Source organism: Macaca thibetana, chromosome 17 (assembly GCF_024542745.1).
Source record: "Macaca thibetana thibetana isolate TM-01 chromosome 17, ASM2454274v1, whole genome shotgun sequence".
NCBI classification, from domain to species: Eukaryota; Metazoa; Chordata; class Mammalia; order Primates; family Cercopithecidae; genus Macaca; species Macaca thibetana.
The window spans coordinates 24178856-24202627 of record NC_065594.1 but is presented as its reverse complement, the minus strand read 5'-3'; the positions used below and the strand labels follow the sequence as shown (position 1 = coordinate 24202627).

General features: G+C 44.7%; 1 protein-coding gene across 1 annotated transcript in view; it reads left to right on the top strand.

The window, feature by feature from the left end:
- Nucleotides 1-248: 248 nt before the first annotated feature.
- ERICH6B (glutamate rich 6B) overlaps nucleotides 249-23772 on the top strand; it is a 71961-nt gene continuing 48437 nt past the window's right edge. The window contains exons 1-3 of the mRNA XM_050766251.1: nucleotides 249-303; nucleotides 8349-8400; nucleotides 19134-19921. Of these exons, the coding sequence (XP_050622208.1) occupies nucleotides 19192-19921 (730 nt within the window). The 5' untranslated portion in view covers nucleotides 249-303; nucleotides 8349-8400; nucleotides 19134-19191. The remainder of the gene's footprint in view (nucleotides 304-8348; nucleotides 8401-19133; nucleotides 19922-23772) is intronic.

Genomic DNA, 23772 nt, shown 5'->3' with positions numbered 1-23772 from the left:
CATTCAGGGTAACACAGTCCCCAGGGCTGCAACTTCCCCCTGACACAGGCGACCTTCACGCAGACAGCAGGAAAACTTTCTGGCCGCCGCTGACGCTTGGTCCAAACAGTTCCCCGCCAGGAGAGAGACTGGGAAAAGGAAGGCGAGGGCAGGTGCAGAGGCTTAGAATTCCCCGCCACGCACACACGCAGATTAGATGGGGCCCGGGGAGGCTGCGGAGCGCGGTTCCCATGGTAACCGAGAGCTGCCACAAAGGCCGCGGCCTGAGATCGCGGTGGATGCGCGCGCGGGTGCCTCGTTTGGGTAAGGGCTGCGCACTTTAGCAATGCGCTCCTCCTTCTCTTTCTCCTCCCCCTCCCTCTCCACCCCCCATCCCCCTCCTCTTCCCCCTCCTCTTCCAAGGGAGAAAGCAGGGAGCAGAGTGGAGGGTCTGGGCAACAAAGAAGCGCCAAGTACATAGACTTCTTTGTTTCTCTTGCCCTTTCTCTGCCTCTCCATTCCCTTGGCCTTTCTGACCTCTGCTTCAACCCAGCTTCTCCCCATTGTGAAGTCCGTTGTTGGGTCATGAAATTTCTACAAATAAAGGAGAAAGGGTCCCTTTCTCTCCAGAAAGCCCCTAGCTCTGGGGAAAAAGTGTGAGTGTGGACAGTATGACTTCTCCCTCGACAGCCTGCACATAGACCAGTCCCCCAACCAGGAACAAATTCCCCAGATCGAAAACTCCAGCCTTGCCCACAAAGCGACTCCTGTGGCCCAAACGCAAGTCACTCAGCTTCCCCTGTTTCCTTCCCCTACCTCTCTAATGTGGGGGGTAAACAGCAGTCCTAACTGGCCTTCCAGGGAGATGGTGAGCAGTGACCAACGTCAGTGTTTTACAAGTGTTCTGTGCTGAGTGACGGCTCAAAGTCACCCTCCATGAAAGTTCAAACCTGAATATATTTGAAATTCTATTTATAAAAAAGGCCGTAGGAAATTATGTTGTCATGAGTGCACTGGGTGTCTATACTGCTAAAAACTGCACTGATTGGTCTAAGGGGGTTGCCAGAACATTTTGACTTCATGTTTGCCCCCTGGCATGTTTTAATGTGGATCCAGATCAGCCCAGACCTGGCACCATGGAATTCACAGAAGTAGGTCATCAGTTGTTCCCCTCATGGGGGAAAGCAGCAGACTTCAGCCAAGAATCCTGCAAGTTAATGAACGAGGTTATAAACAGCTACGGTAGACGATAACAACAGCAACAAGAACGCATTACATTTGCAGAGCACCATGAAATCCTTGGAGTCCTTTACAGAAATGAGGCTTCTCACCTTGATCCATCTAGAGTTTCCAAGCATCGGCTGGCAGAAGCCCAGTGACAGGCAAGGGTTGCCCACTCCATCTTCTTCACTAGCTCCCAGCTTGCTGTCTTAGCCCACCCATAACTCATCTCTTGAGTTTTCCCCGTAGCAGGAGGGAAAGTGAAGTGATGGGGGCTGAAAAGTCTGAACCAGAAATTTCATTTGTGGTCAGCCTCCTGTTTGCCTCTCCTTCCTTTGGATCATCCATTCGGTCCATGTCCTTCTATTGAAATCCTGCTACGTGCCTGACATGGTGCCAGGCTACAGTCTCATGGGTGAGGCAGACACACAAACCAAGGAGAAGTGCAATAGGGGAAAGGCAGTGACAGAGTAGTCGGGAAAAGACAGACTCTTTCTGGAAGAGCCTGTGTGTCTTCCCAGATGAGGTGACTTTGGGTTGGGCTTTAATGAGTGAATAGACTTGCTATAAAGTGATAAGGAAATTGAAAAGAAAGGGTGGGACTCCAGATAAAATCCCACTCTGGAGGAGCTGTCAGAAATATGTACTGGATGTTGCAGAAAAAAAAAAGAAGACCCATTAATATATTGAGGTATCTGGTTGGAAGGGACACATACAACTGTCTACCAAAGCTCAAGGCTTCTCTTGCACCAGGAGACAGGGTGAAGCCCTGTCCTCCCATTTCTCCTGTTGGAGATGGGGCTGATGTATCCTGCTGAGACAGACCCTGGCAGCAAATTCCTCAGCCCTGCCAGACCTCAGCCAAGAATCTGTATCCATGAGTCCCCCGGCCCATCACCGACTGGTCTCCTCCTAGACCTTAGTGGTTTACCGGCCTCTACACTTCCGTGTTGTGTAACTCAAAACATCTTTGTATAGAAACATTTGCCTATGTTCTTCCTATCCCACTAAAATTAGAAAGTGTGAGTTTAATAACAGAATTTATTCTGTGTTTCATATTTAATTCCTTCCAAACTCCAAATGTGGAACGAGGCATCAGTGCCCTCTCAGACTGATGCTTTCTAGGAGAAAGGGGTGCTTAGGCAGCACACCCCAAGTCCCAAGCCTGCCTCTCAGCTCTATAATCCATAGAAGATGCCCAGTCCGGTTTTGACTGGTGGTCGTGATAAACTTCACCTTTATGTTGGTTCACAGCTTCAAGCAGTGCTTTTGGAGCATGGCTATATGTGTATGGTCTGCACTTAGCCGTGACCATGGGCTGAGTGCCCAGGGAGCTACACCTGATCATGTTCATGGACACATTAACAAAATAAACACTGTCAATACTCCTCACCCAGGCCTAATTTTCTGAACCCCTGACAAAAGCTGGAGCTTGCAGCCCTAATCAAATTAGTCTGTACAACCGGCTTTCTACAAGGTCTCAGAGGTTATTGGAGGCACCAAGGAGAGATTCAGGTACAGTTCCCAGGTACTATTAGGAATCTGGTCCAGAACCCACCAATTCCCAGAACTCTGTAGCCTTTTGGCCGTGAATATTTTTTTCATTAGGAAGGGCTCACTGCTACAAGGGTACCCCTCTTTGAACAAGGACATAGGTCCAACATAGGATAGATAACATGTCTACCAAGGTAAACCATTCTCTATCCTGCAAAATTCCTAACTGCTAGAAACTTGCAAACTCCTAACACCATCCTGGACTCTGTGGAATGTGCAAATGAGCTCTTTTGCGTGGATGTCTAAAGAGTCCAGTCTTCACATTGAGAATGGCCTCAATGTGACCTAAGAAGAAATCCATGAGCAGTCAAAACCAGAAAGTCCTTTGGCTCCTGGTCTTACCATCCTTCCCAATGACTAAGTGGGGCAATTTCAGGTCATAAAAGATGCCCTTCCTCTCTGATTCTATACCTCCCTGATCCCCCCTTGAAATCCAGAATGCTTGCTGTTTCCGTAGTCTGTCATGTGAAAACATAGACCCTCTAGCCAAGGCAGCTGCCCTTGATTCTTTAGGGAGGTCAGCAGTGGGAGGAAGAGCCCTACTGGCCAGGTAGGTAGGAGGGAGGAGAAAAGGTTGTCACACGGGCATTAAGGGCATAGGCCCCTTCCATAAGTAAGCTCCCCTGCAACATCCTCTGGCTAGCTTTTAATTCAGTGAGGACTGCCCAGTTCTCTCATGGGCCCCATACCCCAGGGGCCAGAGGTAGTGCTGGCATCTGCTAGCTCCCCATCATCTCCCCTTACAGATGATTTCTCTTCCAACTCCTGTTAAAACTCTCCTCTTTTTTTGTTCGTTACAACATAATCATACTATGTCGTATTTTATTTTCCTGTCTTTCTGCTTAAGCAAGAAGCTTTCTTGAAAACTATCTTATTAAGTGTGCCTTATGCAACCTTGTGGCCCCAGTGCCTGACACAGTGTCTGGGACATTAAAAAGTCCTCAATAAATGTTCGTGGAAGGAAAGAGGTAAAGAAGAAAGAGAAAAAGGAGAGGAGGGAGACTTGAAAGCTTATCATTTTCAGAAGCACATTGGATAAGGTCTGGTGAATACACTAAATGATAGTATCAGGACTCACCAATATTTGGGCAGCTTAGAGGGGTGAGGCAAAACCTGCAAGATGAAATGTAACATCAATCCATGTAAATACTGGTATCAGGTTCAAAAAATAAGTAGAAGTTTAGCACAGAAGAAAAAACAGATGAAGAACATAAAGCTACCTTCAAATATTTGCAGCTCACTGTGAAGCAAGTCTGGACTATGTAGCCTCGGGGAGCAGACCTCGGAAGGCTGGCTGGAAACCCAAGGGAAGAAGATCCAGCAGCGGAAGTATGTGCCATTTGATTCATGCTAAGTATAGTGCCTGGCACATGGAAATGGTGGCTGTGATTTTTGTTATCCTTATTATTACAGTGTCATGGTCATTATTTATTATTCATTAGATCTGTCCAACAGTTGGTCTCAGGAGGCACTGAGCTCCCATCCTTGGAAAGCCAAGGTCATCACTGGGGCACCACCTGTGTCTGGGGACACCACGCCTGTGTGGGGTATTTGTAAAGCTGATTCCTAACCCCTGGCCTCCCCTTTTCCCTAATCCTATGACTCTAAGAGCAATGCCCTGTATGCCCTGGGTAGTGAATCTCTAGATGCAATTCCTGACTGAGGAAACTGTCTTTTCTATAAAGGTTTTGCACTCTTTGCATTAGTTGCAGCGTGCCTCCCTCATGCAACGCCACTGAAGCATTTCTTTGATGTTGAAAAACAAAATTGCTTTGTGTGAAAGCTTCTTTAATCTTATATAGATACAAATGCCTTGTTTCTTTGGGGATACGCCAGACCACTCTTAGTATTTGAGAATTAATCTTATTAAAGAAAGCTCTGTTTAATCCCCACTGCTATTTGCCAGAGACGTCAGATAATTCGACACCTGTTCCTGCTGCCGCTTTACTGTGCACTCTTCCCGGATTTATTGTTAAGGAAAACGCATTGGTTCGATCAGGCTGGACAATGGGATTCTAGCATTTGGTTGGATGCTATAGCTATAGTAAAGTTCCTTTATAAGTATTAACTCAATTTCTTTTAGTTAAAGAAAAGGAAAGAAAAGTAAGGGGTAGGGGACGCTTGCTTGTTGTGAAGAATAACAAATGATATAATGAAATTGCTTCATTAACTATCCAACTCAATATGATTACTTACAGTAAACCATCAGTATTGCTAAGAAAAATGGAGTTAATATAAAGTAACTATTTGTTGTCTCTTCCCAAGTATATAGGAAGCCCCTGTCCTTGATTGGACCTAGTCTGTAGAATATCTTTTGCATATAAATATATATTATATATAAATATATATATATACACACACACACACACAAACAGTCCTGCCATATAACATTTCACTTGACAGACCATGTATACAACAGTAGTTCCATAAGATTATAATACCATACTTTTACTCTTCCTTTTCTATGTTTAGATATGTTTAGATGCACAAATTCTTACCATTGTGTTACAATTGCCTAGAGCATTCGGTACAGTAACACGCTGTCCAGCTTGTAGCATAGAAGCAATAGGCTACACCATATAGCAATAGGCTGCACCATGTAGGTTTGTGTGAGCACACGCTGTGATGTTCACACTGTAACCACATGACAGGTTCTTCCTGCCTGCTGCACAAGCAGAATCAATTCACAGAGACCATGGCACTGCAGTGAAGAAAGAGTTTAATTCACGTGAGGCTGGCCACTCCGCGCAGGAGATGGAGTCATTACTCAAATCAATCTCCCTGAGCATTTGGAAGTTAGGGATTTTCAAAGATTGTTTGGGGAAAAGGGTTGGGGGGTGGCTAGGCAAAGGGTTCTTGCTGCTGATTTTTTGGGGGTGCAATCACAAGGGTATAAGAAATGGTTCTCCTGCTTGCTGGGTTACTTCTTTTGAGTGGGCCACAGGAGTAGTTAGAGGATCCAGATGGAGCCATAGGTGTCAGACATGAAAAAACCTGAAAAGGACATCTCAAAAGGCCAATCTTAGGTTCTACAATAGTGATGTTGTCTGCAGGAGTGATTAAAGCTGCATATCTTGTGACCTCCGGAATAATGACTGGCAATCGTTTATGTCTACACCTTAGCAGAATTCAGGCTCCTCTCTCCTCCTGGCCTGGTGGTCTCTCATTAGCTTTACAAAGATGGTTGAGTTTGGGGAAGGGCTATTATTTCAACTATAAACTAAATGTCTCCTAAAGTTAGCTGGCCTAAGCCCAGGAATTTTTATGAGCATCTTGAAGGCCAAAGGCAAGATGAGGGTTGGCCAGATCAGATGGCCTTCACTCCCATGATTTTCTCACTGTTATAATTTTTGCAAAGGTGGTTTCAACACAATGGCAAAATTGCCTAATAATGCAGTTTCTCAGAGCGTGTCCCCATCATTAAGTGATGTATGATTATATAAATATGTCAGTCAACATGAAGTCACCAGCTCCCTTTCTCCCAATTCACTTCTGGATCTTCTCAGGGGCTATCAGTGAACAATCCAAACACACAACCATATGAGATAATCACTCAGTTACTAATTTTATCAATTATTGGTCGAGCTCCTATCAAATGCCAGGCACCATTCTAGCTGGTGGGAATACAATGGTGAACAAGAAAGCAAAGTTCCTGCTCTCAAATCTACAGACCAAAAAACATGGTATGTTTGGGAGTAACAAATACTATGAGGAAAATGAAACAACATGATAATACATGTAGTCATTGGAGGTGAGGGTCAGGGGGTGGCAGTTTTAGAAAGCCTTGCTGAGGAGGTGACATTGGAGCAGAAACTTGAGAATGAACTAGGTGTTGGAAGATCTTCAAATGGATGAAGAACTTTGCAGAGAGTGGGAAGGGCAAGTGGAAGCATCCTGAGGTGAGAACAGGCTGCAGCAAGGGAAGAAGAGGCTCCAGAGGGGCAGGAGAGGATGTGGGGCCAACATGGTCAGCCCAGGAAGGCTTTCAAAGGGAGGTGGAAGCCACTGGAGGATGACTGGGAGCAACATAGAAGCAGTGGAGCAATGTGGTCTATTTTATGTTTTTAAAAGCCACCTCTGAAGAATGGATTATTGGAAAGCAAGAGCCAAAGCAGAAAGACTGCCATAGAAAACGCTGGATTTGACGATGGTGATGGCAGTGGTGGTAGAAGGAAGAACAGATTCAGGACATTTTGCGGGAGGTGGTGCAAGAGGACTTAAGGATTGATTCGTGGGTTTGGGAGGATGAAAAAGAGGAATCAAGGGTGACTCCAAGTTTCTTCATCTGAGCACTCAGGGAATTAGACCCGAGGTTCGCAAACTTTCTCTGTTCAGGGCACCCTCAATGTCTCAGTGAATTTTTCACGTTGCCCACAGGCCAAAAGAAATCCCTAAAGGTTTCATGTATTGAATCGTTACATCCAAATAACTTAATGAATATTTGTGTTTCATCCTTGTGTCACGTATTTATGTCACAATTTAATACACAGAAATTGAAGGACAAAATAATGCTTTTATTTCCTTCTTAAGTAGCCACTGCAGGGGAGAAAGCATGATTTATTTTCTTTCCCTTTCTAGGTTCTTAGTGGAGACACTCTCCTGAAAACAAAAGTCAGATTAACAAAACACATGCAAAAATGGATGAATGCTTGCTGCACCTATCATACAGGAGAGGCCTCAGTTCAAAAGTATTTCTCTCTCAAGGCAGTGGCTTAGGGACCTTGCTTAAATAGTATTTTAACAAAGAGCCATAAATACCATGTAGTGACAAGACAAAGAAAAGAGCAATTCCAGTCTATCAAAAAGCAGGAAAGTGTGTGGGAAGAGAGTAAAATCTGTTGCCAGATTCCTCTGGTGTCTGCTGCTGTCTTCTCTGGGCCGATAAGTAAATGCCATCTCCAATAAGGAAGGATTTTTGTGCTGCCATCAAGCAAAGAGAGGCTGAGACCAAGTGTTCCCCTGCATTTTCAGTGTCTTTAACTTAACAATTCTCAACATTTTGGAGGAAAATATCTTGATTTCCTTCCCCACAATGACTTACTAATGAATCGTGTGTACCCATTGGGCATTGCACAACTTCCCAAATCTTGGAATCAACTGGACGTGGCCACCCTCATTTCCTGTTCCATACCGATTTTGGGGTGGTGCCTGATTTTTCTCTCAACAACTGCCAAATGCCCAGCTTTGCAAAATATGCCATAATTGAAAGGAACATAGCGTAATCTAAAGTTAGTCGATGTCCAACAGATGTAAAGTATCACTGTTACCCTCAAAAAATTTAAACTATACTGTGGCATCCCTGTGAGTTCTCTGCAGTGCCCAGGGAGCCTTGGTGTACAGATTGGTGATGCCATTTAGGGGTGGGGGTGGGGGTGGCAGAAGAGGCACACTGTAAGTGAGGGCTGCTTTGGTTTGATTTGCTGTTGGACATTCAATGAAAGATACTGATCAAGGAACTTTAAGGAAGAAACATGCCACAAAACTAAATTCTATCCAATGTTAGTAGAAAAAACCTATTTTCCAGCATTGTTAAGAAATATGTTTTCTTCTGCCCAACTTCCTTGGTAACTAACCAGAAAACGTTTTTCTTTCAGCTGTTATTGTTGAAAACTCTCTTGGCTTGGACTCAGTTTACCCACTGACATTGTAAGTACTCAGCCAGGAGCCTGACTGGGCTCCATTGTCCCATGTCTTGAAGACTACACAGTCATGATTTCAAATAATTCTTATTGTTCTCCCTGTTAGCCACTCTGTGATCCTAGAAACAGCCATCTAAAATAGATCTCCGTGAAGTGGATTTTATTTTCCTACAGAAACAGCATTTTAAATGCATTGCATTTCTCATTATGAACAGGGCATTCCATAAACTCTAGATGTTACCACCAGTAGGGCTTCCAAAGAAATGTTCTTGAAGTGTTAAAGTCTCTTATCTGCAAGCTCTGAAATACGAAAAGTTCTGAGAACTGAGTCTTCTTGATAAGTTTGTGGGTCACTCATTTTTCCACAAAACCTGACCTTCCAGAACTCCATGGGGAGCAAAATCCAACCTAAACGGAAGTGGGACTAAAAGCTTTTCTTTATCCCACTTATTGTAAAAGTTTACATGTTTGCTGCAGAAATACTAAGACTCGCCACAGCATGCTTCCCCAGAGCCCTCTGGGGTTGTTTTGTATCTACAATGTAATTGTTATATCTAAATTCCACAGCACAACTGGCTGCAAGGATTTTGAACAAGGGATAGTTAGTCTCAGAAACACAGGGTAGAAAGGAACCTACCGATCTTCTAGGTCAATCTATTAATTGCCTGGAGACATGTGGCAGAATCAGCAAACATGTTCAGAATCATATACTTTTCAGGCGAGGTGCAGTGGCTCACGCCTGTAATCCCAGCACTTTTGGAGGCTGAGGCGGATGGATCACCTGAGGTCAAGAGTTCGAGACCAGGCTGACCAACATGGTGAAACCTCGTCTCTACTAAAAATACAAAAATTAGACAGGCATGGTGGTGGGTGCCTGTAGTCCCAGCTACTTGGGAGGCTAAGGCAGGAGAATCACTTGAACCTGGGAGTTGGAGGTTGCAGTAAGCTGAGATTACACCACTGCATTCCAGCCTGGGTGACAAAGTAAGACTCCATCTCAAAAAAAAAAAAAATATATATATATATATATACTTTTGGGATCTCAACCAAGAAGACAGTGCAATTTCTCCTGCCACCAGCTGCCCACTGCCTCACGAGGCAGCCTAAACATATACTCATAATTACTGAAACCCTGGTATCTCAGCACAGTTAGTGGGTAGAAAGGTATTTTTCACACACCCCAAAAATACCCTTCTTCTGAGATCTGAAATTAAATATGGCATCTGTTATAACACTTATCAATAATTCTGCTTCGTTGCTGATAATTGTGACTATTTAAGAGAGGTTAATTGAAAGGTTCTTTATATTACTCGAAAATTAGTACAGTCAACTTGTAACCACGGATGTCTTTTCATCTCAGTGAATTTCATTTTAGCAAGTAGGAACTCTAAATATTACTTCTTTGTTCTTTTAAATAATTTTCATGAAAGCTTTTAAATATTTGAAGGAATCCCTAAGAACTTGAGTTATAAAGATTGGAAAGAAGACATATGTTGCTTATCTCCTCTTTTGCAGTAGTTAGACTTTGGAATGAGACAGACATTGAGTCCCAAATATGGCACTAAGTAGCTGTGGCCTCAGACCAGCTCATTGCCCTGGTTCTTAGTTAGTTAATAAGATAACTATACTTTGCCAGATGGTGATCAATCTTTAAAGGAAAAGAAAAAAGAAAAGCAAAATAACTTTTTCTGTTCTAGGCACATAGTAAGTGCTCAGCAAACGACAGAAACCCAACTTCTCCTTCCTCCTCTTCTCCCCCTCTTTACTTTCTTTATCGAGGAGAATTATTGTTTAACCAGAGCCTATGGAAGAGGCTGTGAGAGAGCTAAAGCCAGTGCACCGGGGGAGACCCCTAAGAAGGTCCCCTGAGAAGGGCTCTCCTCCAAAACACACATGACAGTTGGCACTGGGGAAAGAGCGTCGCCCTCCGCAAGAGCAGACCTGGGTCCAAATCTTAGTCTTCCCACTTAGGACTTGCCTGACCTTGGTGGAGTTATTTGATTTCTCTGAACCTTAGTGCTGTCATCTGTAAGAGGGAGATGATAGCGTTTACCGCTTAAGGCTGCAATGATGAACCCATTAAATAGGGCCCATGAAAGCACTTTGCAGCTCAAGGCACTATACAAATAGTTAAAGCATAGAGAAGAAGCGGGGCCATACTCCAGTCTGGAAACAGAAGAACCTGTTCCTAATTTAGATAAAAGGAGAAGAAAAGGCAGACGTGGCAAATGACAGCCCAGTCCATGTGATATTGATGCTGGGCAGAATTCTAGAACATTTCACTTGGGACAGGGTAAGGCAGCAGGGCTCCCTGGCGAGTGAGGCAGGGGGCACTGTACCTCTCTGACCACCCTTAGAGATGGGAGGACACCTTGAGTGGGTTGGGAGTCAGGGAACCAAAGAGGAAGGGCTTCAGGAAGTTGAGGGGGAGGGGCCTCGGGAGCAAAGTAGGAGTGGCCTCGGGGATTCCAGGGGCCAGATCTCAGGGAAGGGCTTAGAGAGTGGAGACTGAAGGGCCTCAAAAGTTTGGCCCAGCCAGCAGCCTGTGGAAAGAGCTGCTTTCATCCAAACCTTCTTGGGTTTGGTTTGTTTTGTTTTGTCCTTTTGAGACAGGGTGCTCTGTCTCCCAGGCTGGAGCACCGTGGCTGATCTTAGCTCACTGCAGCTTCGACCTCCTGGGGTTCAAGTGGTCCTCCCATCTCAGCCTCCAACATAAGCTAGGATCACAGGTGCACAACATCATGCCCAGCTAATTTTTTAGGTTTTTTTAGAGATAGGGTCTTACTGTGGTAGCCAGGCTTCTTCTTGGTGTTTCTTTGTTGTTGTTGTTGTTTTCAGCCAAAAATGTTTGTAGTAAGATTTTCTTTCTCCCACCTTTAGTCTATTTTGATGCTCAGGTAGAAAACAATTTTTTCTTTCAAACGACTTTTTTTTTTCACACTTGTAAATTAAGACTGTAAACTCTTCTGTTTCCCCTGAAAGCTGATTTTCCTTACCTGTGAAGCAAGGGTGATGATGCCCACATCAGAGCTCGCTGTGAGTATGGAGGGGGCCAAAGCTTTGGCCACACAGAACCTTAGCTCCCCTCCCCACAGCCTCCCCTGACTGATAGATGGAGATGGGCAGCATGAGGGGCTTCTGCCGCAGCATCCCCGGAGCTTTCTGGTTGGACATTTATGTCAGTGGTTTGGATGAGGGTACAGATAAGACTAAGCTGGGAGGAACAGGAAATGGCTGGCAGTCAATGCAAGATTATTTGGATGAGCCAAAGAAAATGTAACGTCCTGGTTAGAGGGGCAGGAGCCCCCCCCTTCCTCTTTTGGAGTAGATGCTGCAAACATGCTCACAGAGTCGGCAGAGTTCCCTCTTCTCAGAAACACCACACCACACTGTGAGGGGCCATCACAAGTGTGCCCCTGTCTCCACGTGTCTGGGCCTGGGCTCGGCTTCTGTTCTGGGCCGCCTGTGTAGACAGCCCTTGGACCACAACAGTGCATCTGGAGAGAAGACCCTAGAAACCTCACCATCCACAGAAAGGTGGAAGGAGGGGGTCAGTATTCACATATTGACTCAACACACATTGTACCCACTGTGTGCTGGCCAGGGCCCTAGGTCCTTGGGCTACACCAGTAAATCAAACCAAGATCCCTGCTCCCAGGGAACTCACTGTGTAATGAGACGAGCAAGGCAGCGCACACCACAAATGAATAAGGTACTTTGTACATTAGATGGTGAGAGGTGCTCTGGGGACAAAGGGGAAAGGACGGCAGGTTAAGGGAGATGGTAAGTGCTAGGAACAAGTAGGAGAGGACCCAGGGTGGTGGGGCATGCCTCACTGAGGCACCGGGGAAGGGGGGTGACAGAGGGAGCAGGACTGTGGCAGAGATCTGGGGACAGGCCCCAGGCACAGGGAGAGTAAGGGCCTTAACCAGAAATAATGCCCTGACCAGCACCTGGCATGTTAGGAAGGACCAGCAGGTCCAGGACCAGCAGGGCAGGAGCCGAGGGAGGTAGGGGGAGAAGAGTCGGAAGGACATTGCAGGCACTGAAAGGGCTTTGACTTCATCTGGGAGAGGGGAGCTATCACAGGGAAGTGAGGGGTCCACCCCACATCTTCAAAGCCAGCAACCCTGTGAAGAATAGACCTGTTAGGGGGTGTGATCGTTAACTTTATGTGCTAATTTGACTGAACTAAGGGAGGCTCATTATTTCTGGGTGTGGCTGTGAGGGTGTTTCTGGAAGAGACTAGCGTTGGAACTGGTGGAATAGGTAAAGAAGATCATCTTCACCAATGTGGATGGGCATTGTCCATGCCACTGAGGGTCCAGCTAGAAGAAAAACTTGGAGGAAGGGACAATTTTTTTCTCATTCTTTTTGGTCTGGGACATCCATCTTCTCCTGCCTTAGGACCTTGGAAGTCCTGGTTCGCAGGCCTTCAGACTCCAGGACTTACACTAGGGGCCCCCCTCCTCCATGTCTCAAACCTCCAGCCTTGGACTGAATTACACCACCAGCTTTCCTGGTTCTCCAGCTTGCAGACGGCAGATGGTGGGGCTTCTCGGCCTCCATAATTGTGTGAGCCAATTCCCATAATAAATCCCCACTTATATATCTATATATATCCCACTGGTTCTGTTTCTCTGGAGAACCCTGACTGATACAGCAGGTTATTGCAATAATGCAGGCAAGATGTGTTCGTGGCTCAGAGCAGGGTGGGAAAATGGAGGGATGAGAAAAGGTGAGATCCTTTGAAGAAGGAGCCAGACTGCTCTCCTGGTGGATATGAGGTAGGGTGAGAATGAAAGAGAAGAGTTTTAGTCCAAGGGCTGAGAGGTCTGGGGAGGAAGACTAGGATCCCAGTTTAGGCATAGTGAGTTTGAGACGTCTGTTAGACATCCCAGCAGAGATGCCAAGAAGGCTGTTGGAGCTGAGCCTGGAGTCCTGGAGGAAAGTCTAATTGCTACCTTCAAACCCTTAGAAGGCTGTCATGTAGAACTCTTCATACTGGCTCCCCCAGGACTGAAAAGGGCCAGTGATGAGTGGAAGTCAAAGCAAGAAGACTGATTCAGTCTGAGGACTTCTGGACTGCAGCTGTCTGGAAACGGAATGATGAGCTTTATAAAGCACAGGCTATCTTACTTTATAGATAACAACTTCCTGAAAGCATGGCTGAGGGTCAGAAAATGTGCTGACCCATTGTGAGGGTGGTTCTCTCTCGGCAAACGAAGCGTCACCAAGAAAATCCCTCAAGTCAGGGCGCTTTCCCAGGGAGAGGTACCAGCCTCCTGAGGAAAAGGGAGCTCAACTCCGGCACTCCCCCAGAACCATCATTTCTCCTGGGACCCAGCCACCAGGACCCAGACTGAAGGACAGACGGACTCCAATCTCTAAACCTCTCAGCTGGGCTGCAGACAGTCCCTGGAGCAGGGTAGTTGGAAAGCAAATCTCTTTTTTCTCTCCCCATGGCATGAACTGATGAAGGCCTCAGAAGGACCCACAGCACCCATTCACACATAGAGGTTTACACACACGCACTTCAGAGCTGGTTAGGAATAAGTGTGCAATAACAACAGTGCCTGGCCCTCCTTACGCCGGTACACACTGCCTCATTGCATCCTTCCAGGAAATAGGTCCTGTTGTTCTCAAATGGGTCAGAGTCTGAATCACAAGTTGGAGCCAGGATGTTTGCCCCAGACACTGGGTATCAAGTTGCTGTTACTGTTTATCGCACCTGTAGGCTTGTCTTACAAATTTCAAAGAGAATTAAAGGGAGAGTGTGTAGAATGCAGTTTCTCTTTCTGATCTTTGAAATGAGAAAGCAGTTGCCTGGACCCTTTTTACAAGGCCTGATGAGAAAATAGGAAGAAAAGACCCGTCACGCTGAATGACGGCACACCATTGATAAATGCTCCCTGGGCTAGCCAGGCGACTGGCTGATTCTGATCTGTTAAGCAGCTACAAAAATCTGACCTGCAACGTAAGCCTTTGATAGAGTGGCCAGTGCCTATGTGTGCTCCTCACCTCTCCCAGGGGAGGGCTAGACAGACTGGCTGTCAAAGAAAACTAAAGCTGGACAGTCATCAAAGTCATAAAATATATACATTTTAAAATTGCTTAAAGATAGGCTGTCACTAGGTGACCAAGGCTGGTCTTGAACTCCTGGGTTCAAGTGATCCTTCTCACTTCAGCCTCCCAAGTAGCTGGTACTACCAGTGTGCACCACCATGCCCCACAGTAAAAATATATTTTACTCAGGAACTATTGCAATAGGAGAAAGGAGATCCCAGTATAGAACTGGACTCAATTCTGAATACAGCATGGGCAAATGGAAATTTACAGCCAAGGAGCAGAGTGGGGAATCAATGGATAGGAAATTAACTCAGAGGAAACATCAAGACATCATCAGGGTAGACGGGAAATTAACAAGAAACGGGATAAGGGAGATTCAGGCTAAGCCACCCTGACAGGATTCTTGAGGAAGGCAGGCCTGGGGCATGGGGAGGATGAGAAATCTGATCAGGTAACAAGAATGGTCAGATATGGAGGATGGGAAGGGGTTCTTGCTAAACTGACTTAGCAGGTTTCTTGCTAAAACTGGACTTTATAGAACTATAACTTAATCCAGCAATTCCACTCCTGGGTATCAACCCAGAGGAAAAGAAATCATTACATCAAAAAGATACCTGCACCTGTATGTTTATCATAGCACTATTCACAATAGCAAAGATAGGGAATCAACCTAATGTCCACCAACAGATGATCAAAGAAAATGTGGCATATATACAAAATAGAATACTGTGCAGTCATAAAAGAATGAAATCATGTCTTCCACAACAACATGGATGGAACTGGAGGTCATTATCTTAAGTGAAATAAGTCAGTCACAGAAAGACAAACACCACATGCTGTCACTTCTGAGCAGGCATAGAGTGTGGAATAATACACAATGGAGACTCAGCTGGGTGTGGTGGCTCACACCTGTAATCCAAGCCCTTCGGGAGGCTGAGGCAGGTGGATCACGAGGTCAGGAGTTTGAGACCATCCTGGCTAACACAGTGAAACCCCATCTCTACTAAAAATACAAAAAAGTAGCTGGATATGGTGGTGGGTGGCTGTAGTCCCAGCTACTCGGGAGGCTGAGGCAGGAGAATGGTGTGAACCCGGGAGGCAGAGCTTGCTGTGAGCTGAGACCGCGCCACTGCACTCCAGCCTGGGCGACAGAGCAAGTCTCAAAAAGAAAAAAAAATAGACGATGGAGACTCAAAAGAGTGAGGGAGTGGGAGAGGAGAGGATGGTGAGAAATTCTTATAGCAAGAAATTACTTAGCAAGTACAATGTATGTTATTTGGGTGTTGGAGACCCTAAAACCCTGACTTTACCACACAACCTATGAATGGAACAAAATTACACTGGTACCCCCTAAATTTTTTCAAAATAAAGAAAAAAATAAATAAAATGAAACTGGATTTTACAAGGAAGTGCACAGATGGATCTGGGAGAAGGTTCAGGAGCCTGACTGGAGTTTGGTCAAGCAAAGAATCCTTGTCACCACTCTTCAATTGCTCTCGCCATCCCAGCTCTGTCTTAGGGCAAGGCAGCAGGAGCCAATGGGAATTAGAAGTGGATGGCGATAATAGGTGTGTGTTGAGGTTTTAGATGAATAAAGCTGAAGGGGCCTCCTTTACAATGGAAGAGGCTTCTGCAGACATCGGTGCGGGTGGGTCCCAAAGCTTTCCGGAGCTCACCCTTTGCCCCAAAGATAGTGTCCTCCACCATCAGCTCATGTATTATTTATACCTCACCTCCTCCAAAAAGCACTGGAGGCAGCCTACCTGAAAACATATTCATATACCACAGAGCCATAAAATGAAGAATAAAAGGGCAAGTCAACTGCAGGCACAGCTTCCAGTCCCCGCTGCTTCTTAACTGTCTAGCAAATGGCCACGGGAATCCTCTTGCTCCAGAGTTGCTTTAATCCCAACACTTTCGCCATCACCACTGTGAAGCAAAACTTATGGGAAGCCATCAATTTGGACGAGGCCCCTGCATCAGGTCCCAGTAGACAAGACCAAAAACCAGAATGGAGTCACTCGTGCTAAGTGCCATATAATCAAAGTGAAACTGCAAGGAAACAGATAGATCCCAGAACAGCACAGTTTTTCCTGAAAACAGGAGATTCCAGTCTACCTGAGTGAGAATAATAAGCAAGTCCTCTCTCTGCTTTAACCCTTACCAAAAAAAGTAACCTGAAGTAACCCGATGTTAGCCAATCCACTTTTTTTTATTGCTGTTTCTGTGTTCTCACCTCACAGAGCCCGCTGTTTTGCTACTGCCTGGTGGGAGCTCTCATTCTGTTTGTAAAATGGTTCTATTCATGAATCATGAATAAAAGCCAATTCAATTAATAACTAAATTTGTTGCAATTTTCTCTTTTGATGCCACCCAACACAATGATGCTTCATGATGGGTTTTAAAACTCTCCATGCACGGGCTTCCCTTTTACTGCTACCATCTTTGTCACCTCTCAGCACCATCAGCTTTCCCTGCCTCAGGCAGATCCGGTTACTCCCTACCCTCAACCACTGACCTTTTAAGCCATCAGGCTACCAGTGAGGCCTTGTTTTCCTCTCCACCAACTCTTTCAGTCAGTTATTTCCCAGAGTTACATTCTGTGAAGCTATCACAAGGTAGGTTCTCTGGAAATAGACTGTAAAATGCAAACTGCTGAGATGCAACTGTTGAGATACAAAATGTTTCTTGGGGTCAACCCCTGGAGGAAAAAGGGAGAGGAAGCAGGCCTGGCCCAGATGGAGATGGCACCTGTGGAGTAGGCTTGGTGAGCCTTGGTCAGCCTGCCGGAGAGCTCTGGGGTGAATGTGGCCTCTCAGAGGTGCGCTGCCTGGTAGCCTTTCTTCCTCCACCTTGCCTGGTGCTCAGATACAGGCTGCCCCAAGAAGGGCATCACTACCAGAAAGGGAATCTGCAGCTGAGGCACATCCTGAAGGAGCTGGCAGCTGGGGCCACCTGTTGACCACACTTCTCACCGCTGGGCAGCAAGTCCTTCTTTGAAAAGGGGATCTGGACAGTGTACTTCTCTGTTCCCTGCCCCAGGCTAACCCTATCAGAATCCAGCAATCCAAGGGCTCCAACAGTGATGTGGGTGGGTAAATGTGCCATTTGCCCATGATAAATGGCCTTGTCCATCACACCCCTCATCTGGGACCTCATGCTGCATTTGCTAAAATTGATCCTGGTGGTCTCATCTGGCTGGTTCCCTAGAACAGAGTTTCCCACTCAGACAACCAGAAAGAGGCATGCCAAGATATGTATCTCTTAAGTCCCCAGAGCAAGCAGAAGGATTCTGGGCCAGTTGCCTCTTCAGTCTGTCCTGTTGCGCAGAATAAATGTCATTTTTAAACCTTCAAGGTGCACTGCTATAGAGCCACCTCTTCTTGGCCCTTCATTCAGTCACTGGCCGTATGTTTATTGGACATCTATTATGCACCAGGCTCCAAGCTAACCATCAGAGATACAGTGGGGAATGGGTTATAGAAGGTCACTATCATTGAGACATTTACACCTAGTGGAAGAGAAAAACTGAACAAGAACACACAGAAATGGACACATAATTAGACACAGTGATAAGTGCTGTAAAAGAGAGTAACAGGGTGGGGGCAGGGGAGGAAGGATGGGGATAGATAAGGCCAGAAAGACAGGCAGGCATGGGACGAAGTTGGCATCATATTCTAAGCACAACAGAAAGCCACTGGGAGATTTTAAGCAAAGGAAATCCTGATTTGATTTATATTTTTACGAGAACACTCTTTGCAGCAAGTGACTAGCAGAGCAGTGGCAGGGGTCTCAGGAAAACCAGTAATTCAGTCTAGAGATGGCGTGTTCACCATGGGGAATCACAGTGGGCCACAGTGGAGAGGAGGGGGAGTGGAAGAATTCAAAATCTATTTTCAAAAAAGAATGACACTGACCCCACCCACCTTTAAGGAGCTTATACTGTTGGAAGGACAAACGTGCTAACAATTTAATATAGCAAAATAGTTACTTTAATAAAAAAAAAATAGAAGACATGGATGGAGCAGAAGAGGGAGTCTGGAAGTCTTCATGGAGGAGTCAAGATGCTCAGTGTTAAAACATATGTAGCATTTGCCTGGTGAGCTGAGGGCAGATGGTGCTGCGGGCAGGGCTGACAGTGCATGTGGTAGCCATGAGGATGTACCCCACAGACTTCTGACTACAGGGGCCTGAACTGACCAGAAGCCCCAGACACTGTGTCCATCCCACGCTGTGGGAACCCTTCCATTGTGTTGGTCACTTGTGTTTAGAAATCTGTTTTTTGTGACTCCTTTCTCCCCAGATTTCAAGCTCCTGGAAGACAGTCTCGGTCTTATTTATTGTGGCAATAAATACTTAATGAGAAATAAAAATCTTCTCTAGCAATAGCACCACTAAACAATGATTGCTTTCCAGCCCTCCCCGTTGACTTCATATTGTGCAGCAATTTCAAAGGCCTGGCCTTCAGATGTGGTCTCCCCACCCAGCTCGTTGAGAGTAAGCCTCCATTCCCTCTTCTTGTGCCTTTTTCACTGGCCACTAGGTACTGATATGCATACTTAAAGAACCCTCCAAAGACTACCGAATGAAATAAGTGAATAGAAATGGGTTTAAATCAATATGCAGTTGCTATTACTGGTTAATAGGATTTTATTCCTTTCTTGGATACAGGATGATAAAGTGACGTTGGCTGCTGCAGAAGGAGTTCACCACCTACGACTTCCCCAGCATGTCGGCTGAAAATAATCAGTTATCAGGAGCATCACCTCCTCACCCTCCCACAACTCCCCAATGTTCTACACAGACCTTACCTTCAGAGAAAGAGGATACTGAAGTAGAACTAGATGAGGAAAGTCTACAGGATGAATCTCCAGTTTCTCCAGAGGGAGAGTCTGGGGAGGACAAAGAGTATCTGGAGGAAGAAGAGGACCTGGAAGAGGAAGAGGATCTGGTGAAGGAAGAATACTTGAAGGAGGAAGAGCATCTGGGGAAGGAAGAGCATCTGGAGGAGGAAGAGTATTTGGGGAAGGAAGGGTATCTGGAGGAGGAAGAGTATATTGAGGAGGAAGAGTATCTGGGGAAGGAAGGGTATCTGCAGGAGGAAGAGTATCTGGAGAAGAGAGAGCATCTGGAGGAGGAAGAGTATCTGGGGAAGGAAGGGTATCTGCAGGAGGAAGAGTATCTGGAGAAGAGAGAGCATCTGGAGGAGGAAGAGTATCTGGGGAAGGAAGGGTATCTGGAGAAGGAAGGGTATCTGGAGAAGGAAGAGTATATTGAGGAGGAAGATTATCTGGGGAAGAAAGGGTATCTGGAGGAGGAAGAGTATCTGGGGAAGGAATGGTATCTAGAAGAGGAAAAGGCTCTGGAAAAGGAAGAGATTCTGGAGGAGGAAGAAGCTCTGGAGGAGGAAGAGAATCTGGATGGAAAAGAAAATCTGTATAAAAAGTATCTGAAAGAAGGTGAGTATCTGGAGGAGGGAGAGCATCTATGGGAGGAAAAGTATCTGAAAGGGAGAGAAGGTCTGGATGAAGAAGAGTATCTGGAAGGGGATGAGTATCTGGAGGAGGGCCTCCCAAAGGATGGTAGCTCTAGTTTACCAGGATGCCCAGGAAAAAAGCACAAACGTGAGAGAGAGCCAGAGCACAAATTGTCAACCCTATCCATGGTGCTGACAGGTAGGAAGACTCATTTACTGACCAAGTTCTGCTCACAACTATAATATAATAGCCTTGCCCCAAAGCACTGCACCAACAAAGCAGGCAGGAAGACTTCATAAACATAAACCATCTGTTTATAATAATAATTGTTATTTGTATCTTTCCTTTTTCATATTACACAAGTAATACATGTTCATTGCAGATGCTTTAGAAACTATATATAAGCAGGCGAGGAGCAGTGGCTCACACCTGCAATCCCAGAAGTTTGGGAGGCCAAGGCGAGAGGATTGTGTGAAGCCAGAAGTTTGAGGCCAGCCTGGGCAACATAGCAACACCTCATCTCTACAAAAAATTTTAAAATTTAGTCGGGTGTGGTGGCACACACCTGTGATCCCAGCTACTCAGGAGGCTGAGATGGGAGGATCACTTGAGCTCAGGATTTTGAGCAGCCTAGGTGACAGAATGCTCATCTCTAAAAAAAAAAAAAAAAGAGAGAAAGAGAGAGAAGAAAGAAATAAACTATAGATAAGCAAAAAGAAGAAAGCAAAAATCACCACCACTTGACTATCAGATTTGATAATCACTTTCCACACTTGTGATTATATCTTCCCCAGACTTATTCTATATATGTACACACACACATACATGTATTTATATACACATATATATACACATACACACACCCCTTTTGTAAAAATATCAAGCTTTATGTTGTGTTTGTGACCTGCTTTTAAAGATACACTTATTTAAATATTATGTATAAACACTATACATATATGAATATCATTTAATATTATATACATTTAAAATATTAAGCTTTCTAATAATTTTAATGACTGCATCACATTGTATTGTGTTGATAAGCTATATTATTTTTAATCAATCTTCTATTATTGACCATTTATTGCTTCCAATGTTTTGTTCCTTTTTTAAAATGGCATTTTGGTGAACTGTTTATCAGAGATCTCTATTTCCTGGAATACATTCCTACACTCTGTTGCTAGGTCAACAGATACTGGTATGCTTCTCAAGATACCCATACATCCCCCTTAAAGGAATCATTTTAGTCTGGGGGCAAGTATTTGACTTTAGAGTGATTTTTCTCATCCAAGGGCTAAAGTTTTTTCAACACTGTTTCAGCTACTGGCAGCATTTCCTCATGTTGGGTTTTATTATTTGGCAGCAGCCTCCTTGTGCTGTTTGCTGGCAGTGATTAATGTGCTTTTGCTCATATGTCCCTGTAGTGTCTTCTCTTGATGTTGTGACTGCATGGCCATATTCTACTAGGTACAGAAATGTAAAGGTTCAGGTCACCTACATCATCTTCATGCTGGCCTATAAGTAGAACTAAACTATTGGTTCTGCTACCAACTGCAAGCATCCTAGGCAGCCCGAATTTTTAAATTCCTAAAAATCTGATTACACTCAACCTACATCCTAAAAGCTGGGTGTTATCAGCAGCCACACAGGCATTTACTGTTACATCCCTCTCCATCAAATCAGATGTACCATCCTTGATTCCTACTCCCCTCCTGGAAATTTAGTTGTTGCATTAGAGAGGTAATTCCGCTATTGCTGGGAAACTCTCTTTTCTGTGTGCCTCTACCATTAAGTTTCCTCTTGGAATCTTAATATCCCTGCTGTTCAAGTATCAAATGTAATTCTAATACTGAAAAATAGCATTCAGGGCTTTTTCTCTTGCACGGTATGAATCAAGCATTCTTAACATGTCCCCTCTATGTGCTGGATCTTAGTAAATATATTACCCACTAGAGTAGGACAAATACAATGCTGTCAAGCGAATGGAATTGTGTATAAAGCAAACACTTTGAAAATAAATGTCCTGCTAACAAAAATTGGAGAGGCACTGAAGAAACACCAGGGAGATGCTGAAATGCCTTTCAAGGCTCATGAAAGAATGTCTTGGTTTATGAAATTCTAGGGCTTCAAGACAGATTGTACAAAACAGGTTAAGAAAAAATTTATAAGAAATTTCTTAACTTTTAAAAAAATATATATCAATATTTTTAGGTAGAATATTCTCCTAATACCCTTAAGATATAACTTCATTTACCCTTGTGTTGAACCTCAGTAACTAACAAGAGTGCCTTCCTCACCTATAGCAGATGCTCAGTACATGTAAATTGAATCAAGTGATCATATTCACTTCCTAGAGCCAGTCACACTCACATATACATGGGTGCCCACAAATTCTTTTAAACCTTATCAATTAATTGGCATCTATAAAATGAGCCCTAGATATGACAAATGGGCTTATCTCTCATGCCGATGCATTAACTACTAGAGGTTAGTGGAAAACTACACTGAGAAGAATTCTGAGGCCTTGTCGGGGCTCAGCAGCAAAGAGTGCTGTGATCAACTAGTAATGTCTGCCACAGGAACAGACAGTAAAGGGGGTACCTGAATGCCATTTATTTATCTACTTAATAGTAAATAGGAGTCTGTCATGAAGAGCACATTTTCCTTTCTCTCAGGAGCTTGACTGCCTAGGTTTGAAAGCCAGCTCTCTCCCTCTCACTAGTTGCATGAGCTTGGGCAAGTGACTTAACCTCTCCATGTCTTGTTTGTCTTCATTGTAAATAGGAACAGCATTAGCCCTACCTCATAGGATGTGTGGGAGGATTAAAGTGATTTAATTAGGTAAATCATTAAGAGATATGCCAGGCACATAGCATTTTAGGCCCAAGAAAGTGTTGGCCATTGTAAGTATTATTATATTACATGATGTATTATTATTCCCTTGCCATTGACTTGTGACTGGCCACACACCCCTAGCCACATTACCTGCTTTGTGAAATGGACATAACCAAAAGATGAGACACAATGAATCAGGCTGTGGGAGGGATCTACACCCTCCACTCATCCACCCTACAGGCCGGTCAACTTCAGAGACTCCCACAGCCCTGGACAAATCAGTTTACATCAGACTAACAACCCCCACCCACCTCTCTTCCTTAAAGGCTTGATTCCCCCCAAAGTTTATGGGGAAATCCACTAAAATTAGGTGAGCAACTTGAATATAAATGTAGCATCAACTGCCAGTGAATAATTGGTTAGTTGCATCTGATTGGCCTGCTGGGGGAGTTCAGATTTTGGATGCACAACATGGGTGTGAGTGCTGTGGTGTCCAAGTCAGAAAATCCAGCACACGGTGGGGCCTAGACCTTGGGCATGTCACTTATCATCTCTAGGTTTCAGTTTCCCCATGTGCAAAAACACCTTTCTCACAGTGGGTTGCAATAAGTAAATGAAGTAACATATCTGAAACTGCTTTGAAACTCCCCTGTACCATGCAATTGTAAGTATAAAATACTCTTCTAATCTTACAAGAAGAGAGGTGCTAGATGAGCCTCCAGGCTACATTGCTCTCCTGCTGCCGTAGAACATACTATAGAGTGAAACCACCCCACAATGAGACCCCTTTTAGTTTTTTTAGTACCCAAGACGTTCCTAATGATAAATTCTGCCTTGTGGCAAATAATGCTATGGAGATGTCACAGTACATTGATTTTGATTCATCATGTTTTTGCCTCATCTTTTGATATACATAATGCATCGAATTTTATTTTCTTTACCCTGCTAGCTCTTCCTCAGCAGCTCCAAATGCTGTCTGGCCTAACGGCTGTAATTCA